Source organism: Carcharodon carcharias, chromosome 13 (genome assembly GCF_017639515.1).
Source record: "Carcharodon carcharias isolate sCarCar2 chromosome 13, sCarCar2.pri, whole genome shotgun sequence".
Classification (NCBI taxonomy): Eukaryota; Metazoa; Chordata; class Chondrichthyes; order Lamniformes; family Lamnidae; genus Carcharodon; species Carcharodon carcharias.
Window position 1 is genome coordinate 30,715,319 of NC_054479.1, and position 17,427 is coordinate 30,732,745.

At 38.9% G+C, this 17,427-nt stretch overlaps 1 protein-coding gene across 1 annotated transcript in view; it reads left to right on the forward strand.

The window, feature by feature from the left end:
* Positions 1–255: 255 nt before the first annotated feature.
* The window catches only part of tbc1d10ab (TBC1 domain family, member 10Ab), a 63,610-nt gene continuing 46,438 nt past the window's right edge, over positions 256–17,427 (forward strand). The window contains exons 1-2 of the mRNA XM_041202066.1: positions 256–513; positions 16,158–16,257. Coding sequence (XP_041058000.1) covers positions 290–513; positions 16,158–16,257 — 324 coding nt within the window. The 5' untranslated portion in view covers positions 256–289. The remainder of the gene's footprint in view (positions 514–16,157; positions 16,258–17,427) is intronic.

The following is a 17,427-nucleotide window of genomic DNA, read 5'->3' on the forward strand; positions in this document are numbered from 1 at the left end:
GCGGCGGCGGGAGGAGGAGGAGAGTCCGGGGCGGAACGTTCCCGGCGGGAGGGGGAGGAGGAGAGTCCGGGGCGGAACGTTCCCGGCGGGAGGAGGAGGACGAGGAGGGGAAGGAGCCGGTGCAGGAGGAGGAGGAGGCGGCGGCGGCGGCGGCGGAGGAGGAGGAGGAGGAGGAGGAGGGGAAGGAGCCGGTGCAGGAGGAGGCGGCGGAGGAGGAGGAGGAGAGGAGGTCAGTTCCGCGCGGGCCCAGGGCCCAGGCCTCCCCCCCCCCCCCCCCCCCCAGACAGCCATGAAGAAGAGCCGGGAGGACGATCCGAACGCGGCGCCCGAAGCGGCGTCGCCCCGGGGCACCACTGAGAGCCTGGCCGTCGATCCCGATCCCGACCCCGACTCCTGCCCCCGGGGGGACCTCAGCTCGATCGGCTCCGACTCCGAGATCAACGGCTTCGTCAACGGGGACCAGAAGATCGACAAGTACGGTTTCGTCGGCGGCGCTCAATATACGGGGGACCTGTGAGTATTGATTGAAGGGATTTTTCTGTCTCTGTCTCTGTCTCTCTCCAGCACTCGGGCCACGATCCAGCTTCTAGTCCCAAGCGCAAGAAATCACAGCCCCGGCACTGAGGCAAACTGCAGCCTCGAAGCTTTGCGTAAATAACTTGCCTCAATTCACTCCCTCTTCCCCTGTGGTCCAGTGTCACTGATGCAAATTCCAAGTTTTTTTCCGCTGCTTCCCCCCCCCCCCCCCAATCTGTTTAACTATATATTTTTTTTTCTCTCTCTCTCTTGCACTCCCCCTCCCTCAGGCTAAACTTACTTCCTGAGGGAAATTGTGTGTTTTTTTTGTGTTAAAGCGACACGTGTCTCCCCCCCCCCCCCCCCCGGAGTTCATTGCAGATTGCAGAGTCGATGCCAACAGGGCCCAAAGTTTGACAACTGATTGGAATGGCAGCGTTACCTAGTAATTCCCCCGGGGATAAACATCATGAAACCATCGGCGATTAAGACGAAGTCATTACTGGTCAGGAAAAAAAAAAATATATATATATCAATGGCTATAAAGAAAAGTCCAAGGCTGAGTCATTTGGGAAATCCCAAGGAGAAGATACCATGGGCAAAGATAATAAGACATCTTAAGCTTTTGAACGGGGTGGGGATGGTGGGGGTGAAAACACAGCAGTGTTTCTCAAAGTAAATGCTGGAGGTGACGTGGGAAATAATTGGAGCGTCACTGCAAGAAGTCTGAAAAATGCATGCCGCCTTGCCTGTGGTGGTAGAAAAGCCACTAGGCATATAATGATAGATGTCTGCCTGAAAGTCTGTGCATGAATGTGCTTCTGGGGGAAATTTACAATAATTGACAATTTTAGTTTTGTAAAAGGAGCTTTTGGAAAGTTTGGCATTAGATTTGTGAACTTGCTTTTGTGGATACACCTAGGCCAAGACAACAAGGTTGAAGATTAGGAAATATGAATTGCGAATTGGCATATAGGTGGTATTATCTAGTTTATTATGGTAAAATTATCTCAGCTTTCAATACAAAAACTGAATAAAATTGATGGAAAAAAAAATCAGCCCTTGATGCCTCTTTTGGAAAACTCTGAAATCTGCTGAATGATTGAAATCTTAACACCTTGTTGATATTCTTGTAGAATTATTGTAACATGTTTTGAGGCATACACTACTGTCCAGAATTATAGTTTATTTGGAGTTTTCTGCTTTATGGTGCAAACATTGAAAAAGCAAATTAGCTAACATCACTGTAAATATCTTTGAGCCAGCCAACTGAACCAATGATAATTATTGCTTTAATGACGCTGGAAAATAAGCAGATGAGCTGGAATAATCGGAGATTTATTCTGAACCAATTTGACAGTCGTAAAAGGGAACCAAATGAGAAAGAAAGACAGACTTGCATTTATATGTCATTTTTCAAGACCACTGAATGTTTCAAAGTGCTTTCCAGCCAGTGAAACACTTTGAAGTGCAGTCACTGTTGTGATGTAGGAAACAAGGCAGCTCATTTTGCACACAGCAATCTCCCGCATTTAATAAAACAATGTTTCTGGCTTGGCTCCTAATTTTTCATTCTCTCTTAAATCCTTTCCCACACACACACACACACACACCCAACCAAATAAGGTCGATTTTTGTTAGGCAACAATTTCACCACTGCTCTTGCTTTCCAGTCTTTTCCTACCTGAGCATTTTTCATTTGTGCTAAGTTAATGTGTTCATTGGCTACTTTCCCTTTTAAAAGGGGAAAGGAGATCGCAGCGTAAGCCCACACATTACATATGCAGTTTCTAGCAGCGGGTTACTGAATGTTAATCAGATGCAAGAGCTTTCCCTAATGTAGGGATATTGTGGCTTATTATAACACACAGAATGTCACCTTGGTTGGGAGATCTTAATATTGTACTCATCTGGAATTGAACTTTAACAACAGAGCTGTCAGTTGAGCTAATGAACTTTGTTCCATATTAGTTTGCTCCAGATTTGAATGAATTTGCTTCCCACCCTTGCCTTTTCACACATTCTTGATTTGGAGGGTAGTCCAAGGCTGTGTTGTTAGTCCTCCAATTGAGGTTGCGAATGAAAGGTGGTTGAAAATGAACCTTTCTGACCTTCGCGTCTGTTTGTGCTTTGTTTGGGACAAACCACAGGAGCCACACCTGAGGTCTGAAACTCGTTGGGGTCAGAGATAAATACAGATTTATATCCATGCCGTGCTGCTCCACCAGGCCACCTAGAATATGTGTTAGATTGTTTTCACAGTGAATTTAAAATTAGCGGGAAGAAAAGAGGACAGATTGTCTGTCCTAGTTCCATTATTGAGAATAGGAACTCTCAAAAGATTTATAGAAATGTTACTTAAGGCAATCAGAAACTTAACTGGACCAGTTACATAGATACCATGGCTGCAGAGCACGTCTGAGGCAACCACATTATTGTGGTTGAAATGTAAATATAAAATGTTGTATGGTTTTGTGCATCTTTCATTCTATAATAGAATTCATTATAGATGTATTTCTGACAATGCTGTGTGGTAGAAAATTGAGTGCACATTTTGAAATTTCAAGATAATTTTAAAGAAATAACAGTCAGCCTATAGTGTAGGAAATTAATGCTAAAAATGTCATGTTCAAAATAAAATCTTTCTTATTCCATTAACGTTTACCCCATTTTTGAAAATGGACTTTTTTTTCTTTGTCAATTTAGAAACAAACTATTAATGGGATGTGGATGTTGCTGGTAAAGCCAGCATTTATTGCCTATCCTTAATTGCCCTTGGAAAAATGGTGGTGGTGAGCCGCTGCCTTGAATCACTGAAATCTGTGATGAAGGTACTTACAGTGCTGTTAGGTAAGGAGTTCCAAGATTTTGACCCAGTGACCGTGAAGGGATTGCAAGATATTCCCAAGTCAGATGCTGTGAGAAACTTGCCTTTGTCTTTCTAGTTAGGTTTGGGAGGAGCCTGTCAAAGAAGCCTAGATGAGTTGCTTTTGGGAGTCAGGAGGTGAGTTGTTTGCTGCTAAATACCAAGCTTCCAACCTGGCCGGATTATTGACTTCAACAACTGCAAACATCCTTCTTTTTGAACTAGGTATGACTTCAATCAAGAATTTTCTCTTGATTTCCATTGACTTCAATTTACTGGGCTCCTTGGCAGTCACTCCCACCTCATCTCTGGAATTCAGTACTTTTGTCCATATTTGGACCGAGACTGTATTGAAGTCTGGAGCCCAGTGGTATGAATGGTACCCAAACTGAGCATTGGTGAACAGATGTTTTGTGAGGAAGTGCTGCTTGATAGCATTTTTGATGGCACCTTCCATCACTGCTGATTGAAAGTAGGCTGCTGGGATGGCACTTTAGCTGGATTGGATTTGGCCTGCTTTTTGTGGACAGGACACATGCACACACTGTAATTGTAACTAGTTCTCACTCATTCACGCTTGTTCATATTTCCTCAGCCCTCTTGATGCCTCACCTTAGTATTCTTTGCCACAGTTTGATAAATTTGTGAATCTAGGGGAAGAAGACTTGGGTAATATACCTTTGAATGATGACATAATGCTTCACATTGCCTTCATTGTCAAAACCAGCTGAATGGAATGATTATAGTCAGTTAATGAAGATTTTGCATGTAATAAGAAAAATATTTTTCATTTGTGGAGTGACTTAACAAGTTTCTGCAGATGTCCCAAAGCCCTTCTTATACTTTGAAGTGCTATTGATTTTGCTGAATGTAGCAGCCCATATAGCATAGTCTCTCAAGCAGCAATCACATGAAAGACCAGCTAGTATCTGTTTTAGGAGGTGCAAGTTAAGGATAATGCTGGTTTGTTCAGTTGGAGATTTCCCTTCTTGAATAATATCCTAGGAGCCACAATGTCCACACGAACAGGCAACTGTTCACCCGAAGGACAGCATCTCTGACAATGTGGTGCTGTTTTGTATTTCAGAGATGTTATGTTAGTTTATGTGCACAAGTCCTGGATGGGAACTTGAACCGATAATCTTTTGAATCAGTGACTTGATTAACTATTGACCAAGTGATCTCAATGCAATTCATACAGCATAAGCATATTAATTTAACCTTATTTAGTGTCTTTTTCTCGTAAAGTGATCAGACGAGAAGCATTGTGCCAGTGTTTTTTTTTTGATTTGTTGTGAGTTCTTTGCTTCCTTACTTACTGAATTTAGTAGATGTTTATTAAGTAAACATACATGTTAGTTATGTGTCGCCATAGCCACTTCTATAGCTAGTCAGTCATTTCTGTTGGACAGTCCTGTTCTATGTGAATGTAACACTTTAACTCACCAATTACCAACCTGTAACTTTGGTCAAAATATATTTTTAAAAAGAAGTTTGTATTCTTTGGATAAATGAGCATTTAATGTAGTTGCCTTTTATTTAATGTGGAAATAATGGATCTGAGCCACAGATACGCTTCACATGTTTATTTAGCTGGCCTGGATTGCCATTCTGCACTCTTTTTGTTACTAGTCAAGTAATTGCATTGCATTTTTCAGTTGATCGACAAAAGTCTGAACTAGATATACTGAATAGGTCAGTACGACTATTAAAATTAAACTACATTAGAAGAGGTGATAGCCTAAAAGGTGGCTTTTCCCACCAAAATTATGATGTTTTAGTTCAAATGTATAGTCCCTTAGGATTTTCTTCTGAGCATTGTTAATTTAAAAAAAACAGGAACTTTAAGTAAATTATAAATCTCCCTATCCGTTCACACTGCATATTGGTTTAGCAAGTTAGCTGGTCAACAGCAAATAGAATGCACTTAAGTTGATAATAATATAACAGAGGATGATATTAAAACACCTGAAAACTTTTATCCAAGTATGCGCAATTGTGTGCTTTGTCTACCTACTAATTAAAAGCCTGCTCTCAACCACCCTTTCCTCTTCAACTGTCATCCTGGCCCCAAACTCCCGTACCTCTGAAGATTCTGGAACATCTCAATTCTGTGTCCTTGGTCAGTTCAAATTCCTTTGGTCTTGTTACCATTCCACCCACAACACTTCAGATCACTGTGGTCAGAGACCTGTATGATTAACCCCATTCTCCATTGCCCTTCGCCCATGGTACTAACCGCTCAGAGTTCCATTGCTACTTGTCTTTGCTGTTGCTGAAACTCATGTCCGTATCTTTTGTCATTTCCAGACTCAAAATTTCCCACTACTTTCTTGCCAGCTTCTCAAAGCACCATCCTCCAGAAATACCAATTCATTCAGACTGCTGCCATCTGCATTCTATTCTGTTTTGCACAAAGCCCTCTTTACTTACCACCCATATAATTGTAAATCTTCTTTGGTGTCCTGTGCACATTAAGTTCAAAGCTGTGGGGTACCAATCTCTTCCCTAGCTATATCCACACCCCCAGCCTTTGTATACCTGTTTGACCCTTCACTTTTCCAACTCTGGCCTGTGGATGTTTCATCTGTCCTACCATCACTGGCAAAGCCTTTTGTCACCTTGATTTCACACTCTAAAACTTTCATAACAAACTCTTTCACTTTGTTGCACCCCTTACCTGTTCAGTACTATATTTGGCTACAACCCCTTACTTTCATGGCTGCTGTTGCTCAGATCTGAACCTCAATTCTGAATGATATGAAATTTATAGTTTTGCCACATAAAAGTAAATTATTATTAAATATAAATTATTATTAATGCTGCATGGTATCATCTGTTTCCATCACAACATAAGGTATTCAGTAGTCCAGAAATTTGGGACAAGATATTTCAGCCAGAACATCCAGTACACAAATCACCCTGTTTATAGGTTGATGTATTATACATTACATCTTAAATCTAGATCTATTTTTGCCCATTGTCATGGTACACGAGCTTTTGCAATAGATACTGAATACCACACCACTGAAGTAGCTTTAATCTTTAAAGTGGGGTGTAAATTGTCAGTGGGGTGTCATTCATGACCATTGCATTGCATATAACGGTCACAGTACTTTGATTTAAGTTTTTAGTTGAAAGACTTCTTGGGAATTAAATTTAAAACCAAGCTATAAATATGTGAGCACTCAAGTGTTCTTAGATTAGGATCTGCTGGTTATTACAGTTCCATAGTGCTAATGTAATAAGTTAAAAACTGGATGTATTGAGAATTGTTTTTTATTCCAGTAGAAGCATTGTTTATACTTCAGCAAATTATAGATTAATAACAGAACTGAGTTTGAAACTTTTATATTGATACTTCCTTTTTTATATTATTTTTGTGAAAAAGAAACTTTGCATAATCGATGCTTGGCAGCTTGTGGTAGTGGTAAAGGTGTTATATGCTTGGAGCTTGTAGTGAATAATTTGTGCAGAGAACTTTCATTCTTGTTCCTATTTACCTTATAGCCTATTCATAGTGAATGCAGGTTTTGTGAACAGCCCAGTTTTCACCACAGTGTACTTGGAAAAAGGAAGTGCCGACATAGTGACAGCTCAGATTCTTTTTTCAGTGGCTATTATTTACATTTTGGTCTGATTGTCATAAATTCTAAGCAGAACCTAATTTACTGAAATTCCCAGAACTGAGGCTACTTTTGAATATGTGAACCCCCCATCTTGAATTATAGTGTTTCTTCTCTTGCAGTTTAATGGAATGTAGGTTTCAAAATTATAGGAATGTTGAGACCAATGGAAACAGGGAAGAAAAATGAGCAAAGCTGGTTTTTTAAAAAAAACAAGCTTTTAGGTTTCCGCTGATGTAATGTATCAGTTATTCCAGCTCATGCTCTTTAATCTCATTATGTTACCTCGCAGAACTACCTATGTAAGACGTGTGAATTTCTCACCTTTACAGTTAGTTGCTGCAGTCAACAAAATTAGGAAGCAGTTAAATTTCCTTGACACAGGTAAATTTGACTAAAATTAATAAAATATTTCAGCGACAGGTTTATTGCCCCAAAGTCACAATGAAGTACTGTTTTCCCCTTTCCCTCCCACCCCATTTACTTGGTAAAACTTGCTAACCAAGGTTGATGGAAATGATTTTATGAAGTAACATTGCTAGTGTTATTCCTAGGATGACTTTCGATGCATTTACGTTTAGAAACAAAGTTAAATTCTCTCTGAATTTTTGCATTGGCTAGGAAATTGTCAGTGTTAAAGGCTGGTTTAGTTTCTGTAAAGTTTGAGTTCAGGTTACCATTTGTTTCTATGGCTCCTATTAATTTGGCTGTTCACCGGACACATGTTTTCAAGACTCTGGCGCATTTATCAAAATATATTCACCCAGTGTTGACCATCTTGTCTACAAACATTGAAACTGGCTCAGTTTGTCTTTTTTCAGTCCTGCATGCCATGGCACAGCCTGAAAAAGTAATGGGTGGGGTAGAAGGGAATACTTTAAAAACATAATTAAAACATAATCTCATAGAATGTATTGTATGCTGACTCTGCTGCTTTGAGTCATAAACCAAATCTGAAATTGTTGGTGCTTTGCAGATTCTTGTAGCAGTACATGATTGCTTTGAGAATTGGTTCATTCAGTTGTTAGGTGTGTATTATCAGCCTCTAGCCAAATTTGTATTTAAGCCATTCCTTCCTCCCACTGGAAGTCCTGATTCTACCCCTATTGATGTGTGATTCTTGTCTGTCATTGAGACCAATTTAAATGCAAGACTTAACTTGGGTGCTGCCTTTGAGGTTTAGTCAGTTTGTTTTGTTGCATCCTTTCAGGCTGTTACAGTCGGCTGTAAGGTTTCACATATGCCTATACTCTAGGTGTGAAATTCTATGTTTATTCTATTATGAGGCAAGGGGTGCGATCTCTAGTTTGGGTTCTTTAAATGTGGGCCTGTAAATGAGGAGTGACAAGCAGGGGCATTAAAAAATTGCACGCACACCTTGAAGTGTAAGATTGGTGTATCTGTTTAGAGGAACTTGTTTGAGGCAGTGATATTGAGGAAGCTCATGTATTTTGGATATGTGATGCGAACAAGAAGGGACTGTTTGGGAAAAAGAGATAATGCAAGGTAAAGCACCTGGAAAATGTGAACAAGGAAGACCCGAGATGGCATGGATGGATAATGTCAGAATGTGGATTGGCCTGTCTATGGGACAGGTGGGTGAGGGCCCCAGAGAATAGAAATCAATGGAAAAAGATTGTTTATAGTGCATCCAACCCTTGGAACGAGTTTAGATAAAAGACAAGAAAAGGCATCAGTTTGCAAAGGAGATGGCTATATCTATTATTACAATAATGCATGTGAAGAAGCCAAAGGATTTAACGATAGGGTTGGAAATAATCTTAACGGTGGGTTTGATAGAATGTAAAAGTAAGTACCCCTGACTTCTATGATAAGTAAATTTGAAAATATTTGAAAACATTTTCCCCATATCATGTTAGCTTTATGTTGGCTCATTTGACATGACCCAAGGCAGTTACATTTGTTGTTTAGGGAGGTGAAAGACACATACTTTAAGGACTAATTTTCAGGGTTATGGGTAAAGGCTGAAGTATGGAGCTAAATTGGACAGCGCTTTCAAAGAGTCAGCCCAGGTATGATGGGCTGAATGAAAGTTCTAGGTGCATTGGAGGAGATGGTCTTACTCACAGTTTGATCCTCAACACTCAACTTACGCACCCAAAGTTTAGTATCATTTCACATCCTGTTTCTGAATGTACTATTGGATAAAATGGCTGAAATTGTGGACTAAGGTTAATTAACTTTGTGAATGCTATTCATGATCCATTGGGGCCTTGTAGACCATTTGTAGTTGTGATGTCTCTGGGATTTTAATGTTTCTTGTTTGATTGTGAAGTATCTATTCGTACACAAAATGACTTGAAAGCAAATTCTGTTCCATAAACCATTTTTCTTTGTTTTCCTGAGGTAAATATTGCCACAATTTGAAATGTTAACTTCTGATATTTGTTTTTTTCCTACAAACGATTTGGAAATTTGTATATTTTTATTCAAAAAGTATACTATGTAATGATCATTTAATATGTTACAATTGACAAGTGACTATGTCAAGCATGTTTCAACCACTGATTCTGATGCTTTGACAGTGTGCAAATCTCTCTTCACTTGCTCTGCAAGTCAAACTACCATTAGGAAACCAATTGAGGGGATAAAGATACTTGCCAACTTGGTCAGGGAAGTTGTTCACTCTTGTCAAGTTAGAAATCAAACATCTGCATGCTTTCTAAATTGAGATCATATATACTTATTCATTTTTTTTCCCCTTTCCTCCTACCCCTCCCCAGACCACTGACATTTGTCTCCACAGGCCATACACTATTTCCTGAATCCGAGCACAGCGCTGCTATTGGTCTTAATCAGCAATATTCTTGGCAGATATGAGAGTAGCCATATTAGTGGCTCTGATATCCAGTTATGGAGGAGCTGTAGTTTCCACTATTGGTAAGACTAAAGCTCTTATCTGAGTCCCCTGTCACAAACTCTGTACCTGTGCCACCAATTTCATCCCTCTCTCTGGCTGTTATTTCAGGCTGAACCAGATCTTCTCACATCGTATAGTCTTCATCTCAAATACTTCCACTTCTATAATGTTGACCACCTCCACCTCTGCCATCTCTTTTGAAACTCTCATGCATGCCTTTGTCCAGTTGAAATTTTAGGTTTCACAAAAATGGGCAGTAGAATTTGTCTGAGTATATCCATTTCTGTGGGGGTTTATTTAGATTTCAGTGTATAAATAGATGCATCTTTTGTCCATTTTGTTTTGTTGTAGGTTTTAAGTATCTTAAGAATAATTGCCTGTGCACTAAAGAGCACCCTGATATTTCTGATGGATTAATGCTTAATTTGTTAAACAGGTCATGTGTTAAGTGAGAGCTAATTGTAACTGAAACTCATTGTTTCAACTGAAAGTTTGATCAGTTCAAAACCTGGTTTCGAAGTTGTGCTAGAAGGAAGCAAAGCTCAGAAAAAAGGAACAATTGGCTGAATTGCAGCTTTTTTGGCCACTTTGAGACTAGAGAATGCATTATATGATTGGTGGTTGATTTTAAAAAAAAGTGAGAGATTGTAAAATTCTAATTATGACTGTGTGCATTGTGTTAAGTGCCCTGTGAACTTAATTTAACATTCTACTTTTAAAAGTTCTTCCCCTTTGTGCGCACCCATCTGTCACATCATTTAATCTAGGCTTAGTACCATTTTAATGTGTCTTTATAGTAAGGCAATGGTAACTGCTGAAAGTCAATGCAGACTTTTTCACTTGCTTTCAATTGATTGTGCAAGATTTAGTCTGATCTTGAAACCTTTTGTATGTTAAGGCCCGATTACTATTTTCGTTCTTAACCTGTTGCCTTATTTACTAAGGATAATATAAATTTGAGAGTTTATCCAATAATCTGGATCCTATGAATTTTCCCAGATTTCTCAGTAAAACTTGTTTGTGCATGATAGCAACAGAAAATGACGTATTAAATGAAACACTATACTTCCTCATGAAAGCCAGACATGCTACACAAAAACGAAAATTTGATAAGAGCCACTGCAAATAGCTGTGCACATCATGAAAGCTAACTCAAGCAGCAAAAGTGGAAGATTAGGTGAAATTTGCCAGCCAAGTGTCTTGGCTAGAAAAAACAAGGCTGAAGCATTTTCAGCCACCTTCAGCCAGAAGTGCCAAATGGATGATCCATCTCTGCCTCCTCCTTTGTACCAACATCACAGAATGCCAGTCTTCAGCTAATTTGATTCACTCCAGGTGATATCAAGAAACTGCTGAAGGCACTGGATACTACAAAGGTTATGGGCCCTGACAACATTCCGGCAATAGTACCGAAGACTTGCGCTCCACAACCAACCACATCCTAACCAAGCTATTCCGGTACAGCTACAACACTGGCATCTACCCAGCAATGTGAAAAATTGCCCAGGTATGTCCTGTCCACAAAATACAGGACAAGTCCAACCCAGCCAATTAACATCCCATCAGTCTACTCTTGATCATCAGCAAAGTGATGGAAGGTGTTGTCGACAGTGCTATCGAGTAGCACTTGCTCAAAAACAACCTGCTTGCTGGCACTCAGTGAGTTTATAGTGAGTAGGCTTTTAGTCTTCCAAAGTTCCAGAATGGTGGTGTTGGTATTGGGGTGTAAACTGTTGTACTGTAAGTTGTCCATTTACTTCTAAGGTGGGATCAAAAGTAAATAATCTACCTGGATGCAAGGTTAATTTATTTGCCACAGGGAAGAGGGCAGAGGAAGACATTTTTGAGATCAGATTACAGGATTTGCTACAAGTCAATGAAAATTCCAGACAGCAGATGTTTTGTGTGGTCAGCAGAGAAAAGAGGCCACTTGGTTTTGCGAGACAGCTGAATATGGGAGGGAGACGGTCTCTAGTTAAAGAGGTGCACTCTGCAGCCATGCAAGGATTCCGGGAGATTCATCCTGGCATGGTCAGAGGAAGAAGAATCTTTGGAACGGGCTTTACTGTTGGTAGTGGATTTAAAGAACTCTCTGAAAACTGAGGGAAGTGCCTGGAGACAGTCATTTAAAGTTACTACTTGGGGTATATGGGAACCCATGGAAGCTGGGAGCAATTGTAGACCATTTGCTGTAAGGACTGTATTTCCGTGGAGAGTGCCATGTGTGATAAATAGAAATGGGGAATATTCCTCTTTTTTAAAGCATAAATTGTCTACAAAAATAAGCGTTTAGTCAATAGTACCTTTAGTCATTTGTTACAGTAAAAGTTTTAAAACGTGAAATCTTGACATCATTCTTTCAACTATTAACTGGAAGTTCTCATTTCTTTTTAAAAGTTATTGGTCTCTACAAGGATGGTAACAAAATTGGGAGTTCGCTGGGGATTTAGAATCCACAGGCTGAGGAAAGTACGGTGGGTTTGGTCAGAATTCACATGAACGGGATTTCATAATGCCTTTTTCTGTATTCATTGAAAAGTTAAAAGTGGCTTCTTCTGTCCTTTTTCCCCATGGCATCGTGAAATACATTAACCTTGTATCCAGGTAGAAATGCTAATTGGCTATCTTTGATCCCAAGCCCCATTCATCCTAAAAGCAAGTGGACAACTGCTTACAACCTGATTACAACAACAACAGCACCTTTCTGGGACTTTGGGAGACTCGGAGTCTACTTATTCAAAACTTGGAAACTGCTGCCATGTCTCTGAGTATAAATACCTTGCACTTTACTCAGTAAAATAATCTTAAGCATTCCTTTGATCTCTAACAATCAGACCCAGGCTGACTGTCAGGCAGATTGCAGAACGGTTCACATGCCCCTCCTTAATTTGTCCTAAATTTAAAGATACAGTCCCAAAACATCATAATCTTGTAAATTGTAACATAATATAAATTCCCTTTCTGCTGTCTGGATGATTTAGATATATGAAACTGTGCAGTTAGATACTTCCCATGTTCTCCCCTATTGAAAACATTTGAATGCAACCAATCAGTAATCTCGGGATAATTTACACGTTGGCCTCATTTTCCACTTGTTTTTGTGTCTTTGCGTTAGGATTTTTGTTCTCATACCTTGAATTACTTTGTATGCCTTTGATACTGCCTTCACTAGTCTCACAATTAAGTGAAATGTTCTGTAATGCATTCAGGACAATAGAAGACTTTAATTTCAAGTTACTTTTGCCTTTCCAAGATATATTTCCTGGCCTCAAGAAGCAATAGAGCATTCTGGCTATAAAATAGCATATCTCTAATTCTGGTGTGAATGGAACTAGTTAAATTAGCTAGCTAAACTAGCTAGTTTTCAGTCATGGTCCATACAACTTTTATGTAAATTAAAAGTGAAATGTTCAACTGTTTGTCCGGAACCAAAGTAGAACAGTATTATTTTAAAATCAAAACCAGTTCAGCAAAGAAAATAGGATCATTTTTTTTTTGGTTGGAACTGTTCAGTGTTTTTATGTTGACTTTAACTGGGAAAGAATGTTTAAATGTCAGAAGAGATTGAGAATTGGAATACTTTGTTTATTACTAAACATGGAATTGCAGTAGAATAAGAAAATATTCAGTGCTCTTTAAGCATCATGTGACTTTTTAGTCAAGGTACATTCAAATGCACAGTTTTAGCTCAATCTGACTCTCCTGGAAATCCCTCCACCATTATTAAGAGCCTCAAAGTTACACCACTGCTGAAATTCATGTATGTTGCTTCAGTTTACCTGATATGAAATGCACATTCAATCTCCCTACAGGGACAAACCCCGTAAAACCTAAATGGAACAAACCCATGCCAAGGTGGACAATTTGGAATTCTCAATGAGCAAAGGGCTACAATTGACTAAGACATGCACGGTCCAGTAATAAACTGCAGTTAATTTATCAGCTAAGACCACTGTCCCCATAGGATATTGACTTGCCGCCTTGCCTGGTGCCAACTAGGAGGAGTTGCTACCTGAGTGGATGTACCCATTCATCTCTGTTCCATGAATTAACAGTGCCTTGGAGTACTGTTAACCTGCCTGGTTGAGGCTCACAGCGGATCAACTGGAGTTCCACTCCCAGGATTACGTTAAAAGTGAAGGCACTGCGCTGATTTAAGTCTCTGCAATTTTCAGTTTTTTAGTAGCAAGGAGTGTAGAATACTGCCAGTTAGAAACAGCTTTTCAACAAAGTGAATGAATTACTGTTTATGATCCTACCTATAAATATTTAATCAGAAACTAATACATCTCAGTAAAACATTAATGGATTCTGACTGACTTGCTGGTAAAAGTTCAGTCTATGGTAAAACGTTACACACAGTGCTGCAAAGGAAGTAGCTGTTTTTTTCGTTGGGCCAACAATTGACATGGCATCCTGTTTTACAGCAGCACATCCTTGTTTGCAGCTAAAAGTACAGAGTGAAATAACTGACATAAATTGATATAAATGACCATCCCTCAAATATGATTGCCTGCACTAAGTGTTGTACACATATAATTGTACCTTAATGTGAAACTGCACAAGCAGTAACATTCCTTCGTGTTGCATTGTATGAAATTCAAAAAGTGGTGTTTACATTTAATTTGACTGGCTTAGAAATCCTTAAATAATTAAAGGCCGACAAACCAGGATTGTAAAACATTTTGAAAATGTCACTTCAACTACTATTTCCAGTGCCAAACCCATCCATTAAGTAATAGTGCCAATATTTACTAAAAGTCGGGTTGGAATTCTAAAATGAGAAACTTCTAGATTCTTCTGCATACAAAGAGCATACAAAGAAAGGAATATACTGGACCATGTTAAAATGCATGTGGCTCTGTTAGGAGTGGAATGTAAAATTCAACATTCCAGACAAGAACCAAACCGCAGACAGAAGATGTTGAATTTGGACAAGCTATTGGTTGGATCACACTAGGGGTGTTGCATGTAGTTTTGGGCACCCCATTATGGGAAGGATATTAAACAATGGAAAAGGATATTAAACAATGAAGAATTAATGCAATGGTGCCAGATAACCTGCATAAAGAAAGGCTCAGAACTTGGACCTTTACTTCACTGAAACAGGAAAGGATAAGAATTGCTCCAATAGAGGTTTCCAAAATAATCAAAGACTTTCATAAGGTGATAAAGCATTTACATAGCGCCATTAAATTGGAAAATCATCCCAGGATAATTCGGAGGTGCAGAATCACCTTGACCAGTTGGTGAATTGGTAATAAGGGCACGTGGATTCTGGGTTATCACTAAAAAAGTGAAGGAGGGAACTGAAATACACTGTTTGCAATAGAGGTTTTTGAAACAGTACATGGGTTAAATGATTAATTAGGCAAATGCTATTCAGAGAATCAGTAAGAATTTGAAAGGGAAGAAATTAAAAGGATAGAAATAGATTAAGAATAGATAGTTTAAGTTAAAGAAAAAACATGGACATGATGGACCAAATAACAGTCTCTTATGCAGTAAATTCTATGACATTTCAACAAACCTGAATTGTGGCCCAAACCAATAGATGATGTGTTATGGAGGAGCCGCTTGAAAAGGGGAAGTCTGATATTAATAGATGTCTAGGCAATTGGAGGTAAATTACTTTTACTGGCATGTAGATAAGATAGCTTTTTAAATAATGATGCTGTATGTTTACTTTTCAAATCTTGCGTTTTTTTTTAAGGAAATTCTCTCTACTTCCTCCCTGGGTGCAGTACTGAGGGAGGGTAACACCGTTGGCGCTGCTTTTCTTCGGAGAAAACTGGCATCATTTGCCTGTTCAGGCCACTATTAAAAGATCCATGGCACAATTCAAAGCTGAGCTGGCTGTGTCCCACTATTTTCCTTCAACTAAAGACATCGAAAGCGGATTATGCTTTATTTCATTTCACCTTGTTACTGCTCGTGGGATCTAGCTTTTTGTAAGATTGCTGCCATGTGTGCCTATATAAGACGCTGCACTTTAGTGCTACTTCGTTACATATGAAGTGCTTTGTGAAATTTGAGTGCAATCTCTTATGAATCAATGATGTTGTTTTATAGCTTCAGACTTCTGCATTTTCTAGTTTTTTTTATAGTATCACTGTGTCTGGTTTTTCAGAAAGTTTCCTAATCTTGCAAAGTCTAAGCAGCTGTCACCAGTTAGAATCTTCAAAAAATGAGTGTTCATCTGGCAGTGTTTTCAATCTTATTACTGAATTTCCAGTCTTAAAAGTAATCTACAAATTATTGTTTCTAGGCAACACGAAGTACCCCCTGAAGTATTGCGACAACGGGAATCCAAATGGCTGGACATGTTGAACAACTGGGACAAATGGATGGCAAAAAAACACAAGAAGGTAAGACTGATATGAAAACATTAAACTGTATGATTGTTGACAAAGCAATAAATTAGTAATAAAACTTTATAGTACTCGTAAATGTTAAGATTTGTTCAATACTATTTCAAATATTTGCAATATAAAGAAATCTTATACAGTAAGATGCAATTCATGGTGTATTCAAAAATTATGCTTTGATAATTTTTTGTTACTTGCAGCATATGTTACAAGTATAAAGACCTTATAGTATAAAGTATAAAGACCTTAATCTGGAAGCCAAAAGATAGAACGCTTTGATTTGGGTAGGGGAGAAGAATCACCAGAATTGTTGCCTAGCAATAGTTAAATATTGATTGAAAATAATCTTATTTATACCAGATGTGTTACTTGGCCAAAGTTTAGCCATTTGTAGCCATGGTTACTGCGCGATACTAAAAGAATGGAACAATCCTTAGTTATATCACTCAACATTCTAAGTCAAATTTTCTCTTTTGAAAGATTGTTGAGCTATCTTGTAATTGAATTATATAAAGTAACTCAGTTTTTTTGGCTTTACAACTTGACCTGTTATAGACACTGGTTTGTTTACAGGAATTTTTTTTTTCAAATGGCCCAGCATTGTTTTGCTAATGTGCAGAACTGAGAAGTGACTGTATGCCACTTGACTAATTTCTTTTGTCTTCAACATTGAGCAAGCTGCCATAGAGCAGAATGGAAATAATGACTACTTGAATGCCTTCATTGCATCCTCTAGCCTTATTTCCATTGATGGCAACCTTTGTATTGCTTGGGTGCTTTCAGTGACTGACTGAGCACACCCAGATTTTTAATTTTACTCCTTTCAGTAACCTACCTACTGAGTAATTGTTTCAAAATGATCTCTCTCTTTCTCTATTTTATTATCTACCATTTCTTGACTTATCTGCTTTATTTTAGAGTTTGCTTTTTAACGGTCAGTATCTGCTGCACTAGCCACTTGGCTGCACTTTTCTCTTTGAGAGGAAACTTAGAGTACAGTCATTTTGCAATAAGTTTCATGTAGTTTTCTACAACTAATCCCTTCCAAACTATTTTGCTACATCAACTGCAAGAATCTGTTTCAAATATAGCCTTCTCCCCAATGGGTCAGTGTTGCATAAAATGTGGCACTGAGCCATGTAGACTGGGTTCTTATGATTCAGGCTCTTC